The 17,279-nt window shown below is 34.7% G+C and overlaps 1 protein-coding gene across 1 annotated transcript; it reads right to left on the bottom strand.

Annotated features, from left to right (window-relative positions):
* Positions 1 to 4,165: 4,165 nt before the first annotated feature.
* On the bottom strand, positions 4,166 to 16,469 carry LOC129257506 (methylsterol monooxygenase 1-like). The gene is made up of 7 exons (XM_054895842.2): positions 14,745 to 16,469; positions 13,267 to 13,344; positions 12,424 to 12,572; positions 11,672 to 11,798; positions 10,674 to 10,722; positions 9,145 to 9,300; positions 4,166 to 6,473 (listed from the first exon to the last, which is right to left on the bottom strand). Exons 1-7 carry the CDS (start codon positions 14,892 to 14,894, stop codon positions 6,322 to 6,324), a joined length of 861 nt encoding a protein of 286 aa, XP_054751817.2. The 5' UTR covers positions 14,895 to 16,469; the 3' UTR covers positions 4,166 to 6,321.
* Positions 16,470 to 17,279: the final 810 nt, after the last annotated feature.

Genomic DNA, 17,279 nt, shown 5'->3' with positions numbered 1-17,279 from the left:
CTCTCTTTCTCTCATTATCATGCTCTCTCTCTATCTTTAGGTCACGCACACCGTCTCTCTCTCCCTCTCTGTCACTCTCTCTCTAACTGTTTTTTACAAGGGCTGCAGAACCCGGGAAAGGTGGCTTCACCGCCCCCAATTTTTTTTCCAAAACCGTGAAAAAACGCAAAAATTACCACCATTGTGATATTTTGCATGGCACCCCCTCTCACACACACACACAGTTTCAAAACCGTTACGCGGCCCCTGTTTTACCCTGCCTCTATTTTGTCTATTTATTGTTCTTTATTTCTCTCTTTAATATTGTCTCTCACTTTACAAACGCGCAAACACCCACACACACATCCACCAACGAACACCTCTTTGTATCTATCTATCTATCTATCTATCCATATATCTATCTATCTATCTATCTATCTATCTATCTATCTATCTATCTATCTATCTATCTATCTATCTATCTATCTAACTATCTATCTATATATTTATCTATCTATCTATCTATCTATATCTATCTATCTATTTATTTATCTATCTATCTAACCATCTATCTATCTAACTATCTATCTATCTATATATCTAACTATTTATCTATCTATTTATCTGTCTATCTAACTAACTACCTATCTATCTATCTATCTATTTATCTATCTACCTATCTATCCATCTATTTATCTATCTATCTATCCATATATCTATATCTATCTATCTATCTATCTATCTATCTATCTATCTATCTATCTATCTATCTATCTATCTATCTATATATCTATCTATCTATCTATCTATCTATCTATCTATCTATCTATCTATCTATCTATCTATCTATCTATCTATCCATATATCTATCTATCTATCTAACTATCTATCTAACTATCTATCTATCTAACTATCTATCTTTATATCTAACTATATATATATCTCTCTATCTAACTATCTATCTATATATTTATCCATCTATCTATCTATCTATCTAACTAACTATCTATCTATCTATCCATATATCTATCTATCTATCTAACTATCTATCTATCTTACTATCTATCTATCTGTCTATCTAACTATCTATCTATATGTATCTATTAAAAAGTATCTGAGCTTATCTAATTTCATCTATCTATCTATCTATCTATCTATCTATCTAACTATCTATCTATCTATTTATCTATCTATCTATCTATCCATATATCTATCTATCTATCTACCTACCTATCTAACTATATATCTATCTATCTACCTACCTACCTACCTACCTACCTATCTATCTATCTATCTATCTAACTGACTATCTATCTATCTATCTAGTTAATGAAACCAAAACACATGATTCTCTCGCAACTGCTGATGAATAATTATTCAAAAAATACTTCGGTCCAAATTTTGCGCGAAATGTCTCCGAAGCTAATTGTAATTTCAAACATTTTTTTAAAATGACAAACCCTCACTCGTTTTTTTTAGATCCAATTTCAGAGCATGAAGTTTTAGACATAGTGAACAATCTGAAAATCAATAAAAGTGCTGGGTATGATAGTATAACCAACTCTTTGCTTAAAAAACAATTGGAGAAATTTTATATCCCTAACATTTATTTTTAATTCATCATTATCTAATGGTACTGTGCCGAAAAAAATGAAAACTGCAAAGTTATCCCAATTTTTAAGAAGGGTAGAAGAGAAAATGTTGGAAATTACCGCCCAACCACTTTTAACTTCACTTTACAAAATTTGGGAAAAGTTAATTTACTCACGCAAAGTGAATTTTCTCACAAAATATAAAATCTTATCTGACACCCAGTTCGGCTTCCGACAAAACCATTTAACAACTCATGTCCTTCTTCTGTTTTTGGATAAAGTTAGCCGTACAAATGGCAATTCATCTCATACCGTTGGAATTTCCCAGGACTTCTCCAAGGCCTTTGATTCCATCAATCATGATAAATTATTGTATAAACTGAGCAATTATGGTATACGAGGAAAGACCTTGGAGTGGTTCAAGAAGAAACAATTTGTGAGGAATGGACAGGATTCCCCACCCCAGACGAATATCATGTAAAGGAAGGCGGGGTAAGTTGAGCATAGGGGCAAGTTGAGCCACCACCCCCAGGCCAATAATGAATGAGTCAGACATTGTGGTGGTGTCATGTATTGATGACCCATTGCATAACCCTTAACCCCACCACATTGTTTTCAGCTTTGAAACGAAAGTACTTTTTTAGAGGGAAAAATACAAATATCAGCCAAAAAAGTAAAAAAAGTGCTTTTTACCCACTCACGTCTTTAAATATATTATAGAAATAAGAACAATATTGTTAGTCCAGGTATGGATTATCATTCTTGTCATAATCTTTTACATGATGAATGCATAACAAATCTGTGGATGTGAAAATATCGCAATAAGTTCGGACGGGGTAATCTAAGCCAAATCAACATGGGGCAAGTTGAGCCATGGTAATTCTTATGGTGATATATAATAAAAAAATTAAAAACGTAAAAAGCCATTGATATGCAGGCAGAAAGGATCAAATTCACATGACAGTTCTTTTAGAAGATGTTAGTATTTATAGAGAATGAGCAAGGAGAAGACTTTAAATGAAAAATTGACATCCTGGTTCTTCCCACATACATTTTGTACATAGTTTTTGTGGCTCAACTTACCCCAGACGGTGGCACAACTTACCCCACAGATGGGGCAAGTTGAGCCAGTTGACATCGTTTTTTTCAAAGGTCACGATGACTTTCAGTGTGGGGGTAGAAAGTTATATATAGGTGAAAAATATTTCCCAAGAATCAAATTTAAAGGCAAGGTACTTATTTCTACAATATTACTAGTCATATCAATTCTAACATGCAAAATGCAAAAAGTGTCACAACTTACCCCGCCTTCCCCTACAGGGTAACCTATTTCTACAAAATACTTCTTTAGACAAGTCGAGTCAACTGAATTTTTTGGCATATAAATAGACATTTATCTTGGAAGACTCATGTGAACTATTTATGTAAATTATTGTCTCGTAACTTGGTAGTTTTAAACAAACTAAAACATGCATTTCCACACTCATCCTACCTTTACTATAGTAGTTTAGCTTGGGGCAACGGGGCAAAATTCCTGCTTGACATGATTTTATTACTTCAGAGAAGTACGATTAGAAATGCTGGTTACCTCTCTCATACATATCCATTATTTAAAAAAATCCTTCGTATTTCTCATTCTTATATCTGTAACTTAGTAATATCAATGTATCAGTTGAATGCCAGTGATATACCTCCTGTTCCATTCGCTTAACTGGTTTTAATTTTAATTCAATTTAATGTTTTATCTACTCCTTTATTATATTTGCGCATGGGTGGTCATGGGTGGTCATATCCTTGGAAGTTACGCCCTGGCGCAGGGATCTTTGATCGGACGGGAGTTTATACCCGGGTGGTGCCTACTCTTAATTGGAGTTGCATTCTATTCTCTTCTGTAGGCATAGCGCAGGCTATTTTTTTTGTAAAATCACTCAATTGTATATATATATATATATATATATAAGCCAGAAGTTTACATACACCCAGGAAATTCAAAGAAAAGTTGATACTTGCCAAACGTCATAAAATTTACTGTGGTGACATATCATGATAGAAGATGTAACATAAATCATAGATTTGACATTTATATATTTCTTTGAAACGATGTTTGAAAATATAACAAACAATAGAATACATTTGGCACAAATATTTTCTTTTTTTCAAAGAAAATTCCACCTGAAATAAACTTTAATCCCAATGGCACCCCCATTATGTGAAAGAGCTTAATACGCTCTTTCATTCAATACCAAATTCGTAATTTTAGTATTTGTATTTCTGTAGATATAGTAAATTTTACGATTTTTGCAAGCGAACGAGTTTCACTGAATTCCATGGGTGTATGTAAAGTTGTAAACTATATATTTGTCCTCCAATTCGATTCCAGGTATACGTAAAGCATTTTCTTCCTCTTCTTCCTACTTTTCTTCCACTTCTTTTTTCTTCTTCCTCTTCATCTTTCTCTTAATTCCTCCCTTTTTTTGCTCTTTGTTTACTTATTGATGGAATATACTGGTTTCTCCTTGAACACTCTTATTTTCCTGTCGCCATTATCTTTTCATGTCATTGGAAACTGATACCAATAAAAGGAAAGTAGAATGTAAATGATTTCTTTCAATTTAATGTAAACTTTTGCAAACGTTGCACATTCGCTTCTAATTATACAAATATACATATTCACAATATTGGTCAACCACGAAACAGATAGACGAAAAAAAAAAAACTTGCAATAAAACCATACCCAACAACTACCCCCCCCCCCCCCTTCACATTCTGTGCACATAAGTGAACACAAATTCAATGCCCATAACTGCATATTTGCCTTAAAAACTCATACCTGTTCGTAATCTATCCATATTAGAAAACTACAGGTCAGGATATAACCTAGTCAAATCAAAAGAGGGCGCAAGGCAAACTTACCTACAAGAATACATTTCTTGCAACCGCAATTGCACAACAACTGACTTCCTACATTGATTTTCAATAGAAAGGGGAATATTGTATTGCAACGTAGCAAATGGACGAATAAACAACTAGATACGAAATTTGAAATAACTGTGATGCAACAATTGTGTTCATTCTAATAAAAAAGGTGGATAATATCTATGTTGCACAATACTAACAAAATATAAAGATAAATGAAAATTGGAAAGAGAAAAAAAATCCTTTACAGGAATATAAATAAGAAAATAAGTGTCATGTACTTTGTACAACAACACGCTTTAAAAAAACGGAATTGAATTCCTCAACTGCAAAATCCTATCATGAGCATTATCTCACAACACATAATAAATTGAAGAATCATGAAAAAAATATGGAGTGCAGACAATTTAAGTATTCAGCAAGCAGTACATCTATAGAGTAAGTTCCCATTAACTTCCACTCACTTATTACAATCATGTTGTTTCAAATTATTCAGTATAATTTGGTACAATCTGACTGCAAATTACATTGCATCTACAAATATATGACACATTGCAACATCAAACATCATGCACTTTGAATAGACTAGTTCACAAATGAATTCTGTGCATGAGCAGTAAAAGGTCATTTGAGATGAATTATCAATGTGGTTTTCAAATTCACTGACATGAGCTTTTGTGATTTGATGATTACTCATGCATTTAAAATATTCTATTTCCCACATTCATTGAATGGCAACTAAGTGCTTATTATCATCGGTGCTTGACAGTAGCCCAAATACAAACAATAGCCAGTGTGTCAAAGTGGACAACAAATGAATTGTAAAATTGATCGCTGACATCCAATCATTCTTGTCACCTGGGGAGTGTTTCATGAAAGGACTTGTCCAATGTTTTATCTGACAGTTTTCACAGTAACAGTCCTAAGCCAATCAAAATCAAGGAAAGTTGTCAGACAAAAATGTTCATGAAATGCTCCCCCAGTCTAAGTAGGGTCTTTGTTTCTCTGAATTTGAATACCACAGGATTCTTTAAAGGGAGTGTTAGTGCTCATCCAAAATAAATGAAAGCTTTGTCAATATTTACCCATGTTCCATCAATACCTCAATTAACCATAAGTTACAGAGACCGATACCTACATGTATAATTGGCTTAGAATTTTGAGAGGACAAGGGCAGTGACACTTAGCAGTTTCGTTAAGTGTTGCTACCGTGTACGTTTATTGGTATGACCTTTATACGCCCAACATAATTTAGAATCCATGGTTTAAAACCATGGTATATGCCAGTTTCATGCCTTGATTCCGCTTTATTTGACGCATATATCGAGCAAGCACGACATGCATCGCAACTTCACAGAGAACCAACGCATCCATCAATATTGCATTTCAACCTTTTCAAACATAGATGGCAAATTCGACATAAAATGTACCCTAGCGACCAATCAAGAAGATAATTTTGCTCAACTGTTCGTCATTTACTTGATTATTTTATACACTCTATTCCACTTACGACTTTCTCAGTATCAGTCATGTAATAGCTTTTAACGTTGTTGATAAATTATGGAAAAGCAAATAAATAATGTTGAATTACTCGAGTGCTATTATTAATGAGAATTCATTGGTCTACTTAAATTAAGTTACTTTTCCATCATAAAGGTTCTGTTCAATCATTTGAAAAAGTAAAGAATCTTCCTCCTTTTTTCTCTCTGCAGATACACTGTAATTCCCCAAAACATCCTTTAGGAAACTGTGTTTTCACAAGGATGTTTTATATCCCCTATGATGTTTTTTTTTCCTTCTCCCGCTGCAGTGCTTAGTCCAAGAGTAACAGACTTTAATCGACTTTCTTTCCACTGTTCTTCTCTTCCAGCTTGCTGTAATATTCCTTGTATTGGATGTCCGTTCCAAAGATCTTATCCCACCAGGTGAACGTTGAGGAGTAGTTGCCGTTGAAGTTCATGTGATGGAAGTCATGGAACTTAGCACCTGGAAAAGAGGGTGGTAGAGACAAAATAGTTATAGAGGTAAGTCAGACTGAAAGGTTGACAATTCACATGAATAACAAGAATGATCATGTACCTGGAACATATGTTTACATATGTAATATATTTCTTCATAGAAAACTATAATAAATGTTTTGTTTGACCTTAAAAAGGATGGGATATTACTTTCAGTACTAATTCATGAATCAGATTTAAGCTAAGAGAAATTTTAAAAAGGTAATTGACACATATTCAGGAAATATATGCCATTATGTCTGCGTCAAATCTCTAGGGACACAAAAGTCAGATCTACTTTAAAGGCAAATTTGTCTTAGGAAAGGTATGCACATTATGGTCTGAAAAATGGTTCCATGACATTTGCTCCAGCGACCATTGCTCCGCTTTAAATTCCACACACTAATTGATTGACCAACAGAAACCTAGATTTAACCCTATCTAGGCCGGGGTATTTTGGGAGTTCATTTGGCTGGGGGGGGGGGGGGGGCCTCCCAGGCCCCCCCCCCCCTTGAGATCTCGACCGCACGTATCGCCCTGAAAATTGGCAGACGGGTTCTCTGGAACATAATCTACAAAATTGTATAGTAATTTATTTTATGCTGATTGCTATTAAGTGATTGTGCTAATTTATGCATAATTAGTATGCAAATTCATACTATTTCCTCTAACTCCCTAAAAAAGCTCCAAATATTCAAATTTTTGGTATTGAAACTCTTTGTGATGTTCTGAGCAAGTGTACATGAACAAAATTGCAATATCAAATCATCTTCTTATGTATTATATTGTTTTTGGCAATTTCTGATGTATTTCTTTGTTTTTTTACCTTTTGTTTTTCATTGTTTTATTATTGAAATTTGTTGGTGACTCTTCTGAGATCATAAAAAGCATACAATAAATACATTTAGACCAGCAAAACTAAAAATAATCATACATTTATGATTCTTGGTTGAAAACACTATTTGCATTTGTACACAAAATCATGTTTTTGAGCAATTTTTGGTCTGACATGCACTTACATAATGTTGCGTAATTTTGGAACCACGTACCCGGGTGATGCAATATTGGTCTCAAAAGTTGCGCAAGACTTGAAAGTAAAAAGTCAGCGAGCAGCGCGGTCAAAAAGGGTTGAGGGGCGAATGGTTGAGGAGGGGCCTCCGAGGCCCCCCCGGCCTAGATACATGTAGGGATAACATTACCCTATTGTAATTCCTAAACCTTACCTCACTTTAAAACCCTATTGCAGCAACCCTAATCGGCTAACCCTACATCTTAGACAAAATAAAGCCTGGAGCAATTGTCAGGTCATCCTGAAAAGTCGCTTGGATATTTAGTATATTCGACTTACAGAATGTTGACTTATACATACATAACTGTCTGATCTACGTTTTTTTCTGAATTAGTGTTTTCAAAAAGCACAATTGCATGTCATTGCAGAGAAATACCATATCTTATTAAAAAAAATGTAGCAATGTTTTCATTAGTTAAACTTTTTTATCTACAGGTCACACACTTGTCCTTGAATATGACTTCTCCTACATCCATGTTTATTTTAACCTTCAAACAGTATTCACAATTCACAACATTTTTCCAATATGAAGTAGACAATAATCTCAGAATTAACAAATATCCCCGGTGCGACAATAAGCTTGGCGAGTAATTGTATTGCTGATTTTTCACAAAGTAAATGCAATTATTGTTGCTTGCAATCACTACCAAGTAATGTAGTCGATACAATGAGGATCATGTAAATGTAATCATCCTTGGTTTTACTACCAAATAGACTTGTTAAGGACCAAAGGAAACCATAGTATAATAACAGTCATCCCCATCCTGTATACGGACTATCTCGGCGAGATCCACAATTATTACTGGCTAAATGTACATGCAGCCACGGAGTAAAATCCATATTTTTTATTGCATAAGAACTTTTAATATGGTAACTGTCGGGGATGGCAACCATTGTCCCGCAAGATAATAAACATTTATATGTAAATCTGCTCAATGATAAATGAATGGAGTTGCAGTAAACACTGATTTCATGAGAAAGTCTGCAAGACCAAGGTTAATTGTCATCATTGCATACCAAGATCTGGTACAGATACACTGAACTTTGTGAAATTGTGAAATCTAAAATGAAAAACGACCACAATGAAGATCGCCAATACAGATAAGCACATTGGAACGGTGCATTATTTTTCATTGGAAAAAGCTTCAGTGTCTGGCCGGAATGCCATGCTATTTTGCTAAATTTCTCAGCAATCACACAATACCTTCCGGAGTCCTTTGGCACATATAACTTCTGTACGAGCTCAGTTTGAAATGGTTACCATGATTGGCATATATCGTAAGTCAAATCTTTTGGGACCATAGAAACCTTGTCGAATTTGGGCAAAATTTGAACTTAGATGTAAAATGAACATGGTTGCATGCATTTTTGGCCGGAAAAAATGCCTTGACTTGGGGGAATAATCAACTTACGGAAGGACGACTTATGAAGAGTCTACTGTATTACAGCAAGCTCCATTGTTATGACTTACCAAGAGCACACAGCCGTTAAGTGTGATAATCTTGTCTCCTTAGGCAACAAAGCACTGTTATATGTTTAACGATGACAACGATTTAACAATGGAATTTATCAAAAAATTCATTATCCTTACCTCCGTAGAATGGGATGAGATGGAGTGGATTGATGGGGAAGTCGTATCCTGAGTGGACATCGATGGTTTCAATGAGACGTATACACATCCAGCACCACAGGAAGATCAGGTGATTGCAGAACAGGAGGATACCCCACATGAAACCCATTCCAAGAACTGTTAATGAAAATACAGAAAGTTCATAATCATTTTGCTTCTAAATGCTGACACGACATCATGTATTTTATTTTTATTCATGCTGCACAGGGCAAATCGCACGGTCTGGTGGGTGTTTCATAAGGCTGTTTGTAAAGTAAGTTAGGACTGTAAAGCACAACTGGAACATGTTCTTATGTGCTATGTCAGCTAAATAGGGTTATATCGATTAGCCACAGAAAGGGTCATTAGTCAAATAATGCTCAATGCGAATCTGCACTCAAGCGCGTTTTTAAGTCACCCTGAACTCTTTGCAAAATATGCCCCGGGTAACTCACACCTGCATAGTTAGTGCCACTGTTGTTAAAACAGTTTTCCCCATTTTTTTTTTTGGGGGGGGGGGTATATTGATATCCTAATAAGTCATGTACCATTTAGAAGACATTGGATGAATAACAAATAAAATTTAATAGCACTTTTTAAATATCAATATCATACATTATGATGGTCATTGACCTCCATATGAGGGTCAATGACACAAGGTTATTGGATAGCATCAATTATGACCATAGCCTATCATCATTTTATTTTACTATCATCTTATCAAACACATGCTAGTCTCAAGTTATCAGATAAAAATGCAATTACACACACACACCAACATTTCAAAGTACAAATAACAGGTTCTTGACCGGGATGCTATGCAAGTGCTCTAAAATTGATGATTCATCTTCTTCAAGGCATGAAGATCAGCATCTGACTAATTATTATCACCCCCAGACGTGAAAATAAAAACAAGGGTAATTTATGTTCAAAAGTAAGAGCTCTATATATATATCCATGGCCACAGAAATGTTGAGAATTAAACCATAGAGGTCATAACTTTTATAAGCTCAAAATAATCTACCTTATTTGTTCCTTCAATCGGCAACACTGTTAGTTTTCTATTCATTTCCATAAAACATATGAATATAACATGCATCGAAATGCATGATAACAAAAAATTCAAAAAGAGAGTTGCCAATTTGCCTTTTGAGTTCTATCACAGGACGTCGTTCACTTTTAGCCAACAGGAAAATATGCAAAGTTCTATTGACCGATCATGGTTTTGACTTGAGATGAAAATGGTTTAACACATAACAATGATCTACATCGCCAATTTAAAAACCATATATTTAACATCCTTTTTGCTTGTCACCTTTGAAACAGTCCAAATGCCCTCGGATACACCTCGGGCATGTTAGAACTGTCAGAAAAATTCACATACATTTGTTTACCTTTAAACCAGTCCAAATGCCCTCGGGCACGTTTGAACCGTTCCAAAGGTACCCAACGAGTGCAATTCTTACTACTGCCCTCATGATGTGTACTATTTTGTACACTACTACACTTACTCATAGTCTCAAGCGGATGAGCATATTCTGCTACCATTCCAAAAGGAGCCTATATGGAATAGAAAATCACAATATCACTGTTAACATGAAATAAAATACAAGTAACTTTGCGTAAGTTGAATCTGTTAGGACTACATACACTGGCGGATCCAGGGGGGAGGGGTGGCAAAGCCGGCCCGTGTCCCCCCCCCCCCCCCTTTTGAGAGGCACTATAGAATTTTGTAATGTAAAAATATTGTTAGAACAGAAGTGTGCCCCCCCCCCTCCTTTTAAAAGTGAAGACCTTTTATTTTTTTGCTTGTCAAATTTTTTCGAGGACGAAATGTCCTTATTTTTCAGTTGAAAACCTTTGTTAACTTTTTTTGCTTGTCAAATTTTTTTGAAGATGAAACATCTTTATTCTTTAGTTGAAAACCGTTTTTTTTTTTGCTTGTCAAATTTTTTCAAGGACGAAATGTCTTTATTTTTTTAGTTGAAAACCTATTGTTTTTTTTTCTTTTTGCTTGTCAAATTTTTCCTCGGGAAAATGTGCCCCCCCCCCCTTTGGAAAATCATGGATCCACCTGACTACATACATCTGCTTGACTTAGAAAAGTTACATAAACTATCTTTTGTATAATCTTGTTAAAAATAATTATTTGACTTGGGCGAGTGTTTGACGTCTGCAAGTTTACCTGTATACATATATGCATAGTCAGGGGAGAAACGATATCTGGTTATTTTTTACTTCACATTGGTAGTTTAGCTTATGCTTATACTCGTCTTGTTGCTGACCGTTTTTTTTTTTAGGAAATGGATTGAATTTAATAAATATATTCCTGGCTGGGACAGAATGCATCCGGTAAATTAGATTGCATATTCAATGCAGTTTGAACCCACTGACTGCTTTTATTAGGTGCTAAGACAAAATGATTGACATAATACTCTTAGCTCGACCAACTAATATCTCCTTCATACATTTGAAGTTATATTCAAAATACAATTAATAATCTTCTTACCTGGAAGTTGTGATGAATCTTATGGATGTACTTGTAAATGCTTCTATGATGGAGGGATCTATGTAGGAAGTAATGCCAGGCATCCTCAAGTACTAAACTACCAAAGCATTGGGCAAGTGTCATGTACCTGTAAACAAGAACAAAAGCAGACAAATTGACCTTCATAGAAAAATATTTGATATTAAATACCATCATGTCTTATGGAAAGGAGCAAATGATAAAATATGAAGAATATCTACACAAAACTTTGCCCAAGTCGAATCTAGTGGGAACACAGAAACCTGCTTGATCTTGGAGAAATTTGAACACCTTTTGCATAATTTGGTCTTAGAACTGCTTCGACTTGGCAAATATTTGTCTCAGAGAAGGTTTGGTTATGCAAGTATACCTGTACTTCCTTTGTTTAAGTAATACTTGCAAGATAATAATTTTTAGTAGGTCACAAGTGCTGGGATGTACGCCACAACTTCAATGTTGAGAATTTGATGTAGTGCAGGTGCGTATCCAGCATCAGATCTTAAAAATCATTTCATGGGCCAAATTGTATGCTCGTCCATGGGACCATACATTTCTTTGTCGTAGTCAATGCTGGATACGCTATTGTAATGTGTATCACTTTTCTGTTTTTTTTTCCATATCATATGCAAATGATTAGTGTTGGAGCTAAGATGATAACCCAGCTTGGATTTAATACCAACACCTAAATTAGAAGGGCTATTTCCTAATCCTAAGTTTCCTAACAGAAGACTTACCAAACTGGCATGGATTCATAATCAAAGGGCACGTCCATGTATTGGCAGTAGAAGTATGCCCCTGAGAAGAATGGCGTCTGGATCAGAACTTGGTTTGCAATGACAAGCTTGAAACACTTCCATTCCTGGTCCCATGTCGCTGGTTTATCCTGTTTGAAATGGAAAAACACACACAAAAATGAAAATTTTTACCTTTTTTTTAAATGAAAAGACCCATCAGTATCAATTGGCCCTATTATAAAAAAAAAAAAAAACTGTTGTGAAATGGGAATTTCCAGCAAGAACTCCACCCCTCTCCCCAGTTTAACCAAACACGCTTATTAACAAAAGCTTTTAAATTTCCAAAATAAACAGAAAATAACTTGGCCTATAATGCTTTAAAATAGTTCAGGATGGCTTAAACATTTATCATCCCCAAGCCTTAGGTTTAATTCTTCAGCAATGAACAAAAAATTCAAAATCTGTCCATGAAAAAAAATGTTGAAAAACTTGAAAAATCTTGCCATTATCTTGACTTAAGTTACATGTACGTGCAGCATTGAAGATCTGTCACTGGTGTTTTTCACATTTCTGATTCCCTAAGATCCATATCTGAGCACCAACACAGGTAGTTGATACCGAAATTTTTCTTAGAGTTAGTCATCATTGTCAAAATCAAACTCAAATATCCTATAATAATACCGTACATGATCAAAAATCTATTTTTAGGGGATTTGGCCTACAGGTAGTTCACTACTTCTCTCTGCAGTATCCCAGGCATTCTGTGTGTGTATGAGTAGAAGGAAAAAGAAGAAAAATGTATGAAAACTCAACACAGATATATTTTTCTGCGATCATTCTTACCTGCTGTATCTTGTATCTGTCCATGAAGCGGAAAAACTGGAAGATGAACGCAGGGGTGCAGAAGATAAAGTAGGTGCACTGCAAAAATATGAAATAAAAACAATGATAACAAGGGCAGATCTAGAATTTCATTACTATTTGAGGGGGCTTGCAAGTCAAAAGTCTTTAAAAAATGTCTAGTTCCCTAAAATCCAGGATTAGGATTACCCAGTCTTTCTACATTATAATTATCATCAGATCATTTGAAACTAAATGAAAGGGGCACTTAACATGCTTAAGCATGTTAAGTTTATTAAGTAAAGTTTCTTGTTTTTGTTGCCAAACTTCTGGTATCCAGTATCCCCCGGGGGGGCCACTTACATTGATGAGTGGATACCATGCGCGACCAAAAAAACACATAAAAAGGATGTCTTTTTCAAGATAGGGCACGTTACGTACGTAACGTGATAAGGGTGTCAAAAACACTAAAATAATGAAAAAAGGGTATCTATTTCGCTATAGGAAAGTTACGTGTTTAGGGTCAAATTTGCGGGGATGATGAAACAAAATTTAAATGTTTTATAAAGGATGTCCTTTTTGCCCCAACACTACGTGTTTAGAGTCCGATCTGCCCGAGGTGTGGAAGGTGGAAACCAAATGATGTGTTAATTAAGGTAAAACCGACGACCGAAGGACCCGTGACATATCAATAAAATATTCCTGTACTTGTTTAGGGGTTCATTTCAGGGAATACTTGTCAAGATTATCGTTTTGTTTCCAATACTTGTTAAGGATAGTGTTTCACACGCCAATACTTGTTAAGGGGTGCATTTTCAGAATATGGAAAATACGTGTTCAGGGTGCTTTTCGAGACCCCATGGTCGCGCATGGTATCCACTCGTCAATGGAAGTGGCCCCCCCCGGGCAGTATCCACATTCTGAATTCAAATTGTCAGGTTTCATTTTTTCAATGCCATGGAATAAATGCTAATGAATCCTATTTTATGTTATACTAGATTCTAAAGCTTAATCAGATCTAATATTCATATCTCCATTGTTAATGTTACTAGATCTATATTATTATTATCATAAATATTGTAGAGACTCTAACTAACGTTTTTTTGCTTTTTTTTAATAGATCTAGATATTAAATTTTAAAAAAACGTAGAAGTCTACCCAGCAGGCAAAACAAAATTTGGCTAAACATTATTATCCCCCCAACTTGCATGCAAGCCCCAAAAGTTTTTTGGGCGATCTGTTATTCATGTTATTAGGATTCAATCAATTTAAGTTAGTTAGACTTAGAGATCTATCGATTTTTCAAAATAGTCATGATTTAAAGATCATGATCACTAACAATACATAGAAGGTCTAGATTCTATAGGAAAGACTGCCATACAGTGTATGTCCCCTCCACTAATTCTAAATTCACATCACAATCATTGACATTGAATGAAAAAATAAATGACCAAAACGAGTTTAGTCAAATGAGAACTCACGATATGAAGGCATGCCGACATGTACGTTGCGATTTGAAACCTGGAATAATTTGCCGTCATGTACCTCCATCCTTCCTCAAAAGCTCCCATTCCACTACCAGTTCCATTCTCCATAATTGGTAGACCATTTAGCACAGATTCAGCCGCCATTTTCAGCTCAGATTCACGGTGATCACAAAATAAAAGTAATATTTAGAGTTTGAATGGAGAACTCCACCTCACTCCTCATCAGACAGTTATATCACTGTGTGGTATGATTACAGTTACGGTCAAAGGTAACGCACAGCTGATGATATATGCCGGCTTTTTAGACTCTACCATTATTTATGGGTAGAGTCTGAATCTTAAATGTTACATAATTTAATGAATTTAGAATAATTACAATTTTTTGTAATTATGATAACAAAATATTTTTATTTTATGTAATAGAATAAATATGTCTGTAATGTCTATGTAAATTAAAACTTAAACAAATAATTTGATAAGGTTCAAAGCTCATAAGCTTGTACGGTAATGGATAGGTTCCCTTTTAAAATAATGTAGTCGACCACACGATAAATACACGTGAGTGGACTGAATGACATCGTCCGATAGCTCAGTTACGTGAAATACGTGATAAATGACCATGCGACAGGTATATTTATATACTATTAGTACAATTATTTTTCATATCGAGAATCATAATTCCATTATCATATTTGCATTTTTTTTTCATCGAAGTGTTATTGATATAATTAGTAGTCAAGACTAATGTTTAGCATGATAATGACTCATCAGCTAAAATAAGGTCACATGTAGGTTATGGTGCATTTGCCCCATTAGCCATCAACCTCAATATTGAAGAAAAAGAAGATGACGGTGGTAGATCCTTTTGGTTACTCATTTTATATTAAATCATATATTTTATTTCATGCATTTGTTGTTTTATTCTGTCTAATACGACATTTTCTTCATTAAAATATAAACATGTATAGGCTTCTTCTTATTATTTTTTCTTCCTTAATTCTCCTCCTTCTTCGTTTTCTTCTTCTTAATTATTCTTCTTCTTCTTTTTCTTCTTCTTCTTCTTAATTCTTCAAAATCTTCTTCTTTCTTCCTTCTCCTCCTCCTTCTTCTTCTTCTTCTTGAATTCTTCCCTGTCTTTTTCTTCTAACTTGGCTCCTCGTATCTTTATTCTCATTTCTTCTTTCACCACATTTTCAACGTCTTTTCTTCTCCCATTTGTTCTATTTTAGCATTGCAGTTTTATTCGGATAGTCTTCTCCGGGAACCTTTTTTTAAAGGAAGGCTGTTGTTGTTGTTGAATATGATGGCGCTCTTCAATCTCTCCAGATTATACGCGCCAGTCACTTTCGTAAGTAGGACGTCGTCGGCAAAGGAGATCCATACGACGTTAAACCATTGGTGACGATTATATGACATATTAATATAGATTAGTCACCCATCCACCTATTATATTAGTAGGTCCTACAAGATTAAACATCTTCGAGGAATAATACTTCAATACAAATAGAGAAATTAAATATCGCGCGTGCTAAATGATTGTTCGTGAAAAAGGGCACACCAGCTAACCAATCGGCTACTAGTTATATATTTATAGAATTTCTTAAAATATTCGTCAAATAACAATTCAAATGTGATATCACATACAATTACACGTCCTTCTTATTCTTTTGTCTTGTCTTTTCTTAGTTTCTTATTAATAACATTTTTAAATCCTTCTTGTGTTTGAAAGAAAAAAAAAGAAGAAAAAAAAAAAAAAAAAAAAGGACACACACCTAACTGTAAAAACGGTTAGTGGCATATATAAAACATAGTAGTTCCCGTGTATAATCGGGATTAATTAACAATTGTTTAAGATTCGGGTCATTCATCTTAAGTTTATTAAACATAATGCGTCTCTCCTTTACATATTTTGAACAAAATAAAACATAATGTTCAATAGTCTCAAATTCTTTGCACACCTCACAGAGGCCGGAAGAGTGCTGTTTAATTTGAAACATATAATAGTTTAATTTGCACTTACCTACTGTGATTTGATGAAGGAGGCATTCCTCTTTCCGAGAAAAACCTTTTCTATATGCCTGCTTAAAAACATTATCATGAATAGCATATAAAAATCTACCATTTCTAGACGCATTCCAATCTGCTTGCCAGACACTTTTATAAAATGTCATGCGTGAGCATGTGAGTTCATCTATAGTGTTTGGTAAAACGATGTCTACAAAATTTTTCGCGGCTCCTTTCTTGGCAGCTTTATCGACGATCTCATTGCCGTTAACATCACAATGTGAGGGAATCCATTCAAAATTAATACAGATATCTTTCATACTGAGCTTATGAATTTTAAATAAGATTTCATTAACAATGGTGCATTTTATGAAATATGAATCAATCACATTCAGTGCTGACAAAGAGTCGCAAAAAATTACAACTGAACATGGTTTATCAAAGGATTCTAACCACTCAAGTGCCATTAAAATGGCCAGGAGTTCCGCTCTCATGATACTTACATTGGATAACCTGAAATACTTT

The sequence above is a fragment of the Lytechinus pictus genome, chromosome 3 (assembly GCF_037042905.1).
Source record: "Lytechinus pictus isolate F3 Inbred chromosome 3, Lp3.0, whole genome shotgun sequence".
Lineage (NCBI taxonomy): Eukaryota > Metazoa > Echinodermata > Echinoidea > Temnopleuroida > Toxopneustidae > Lytechinus > Lytechinus pictus.
Note: the sequence above shows the minus strand (reverse complement) of the source record. Positions and strands in the feature narration are given on the sequence as shown.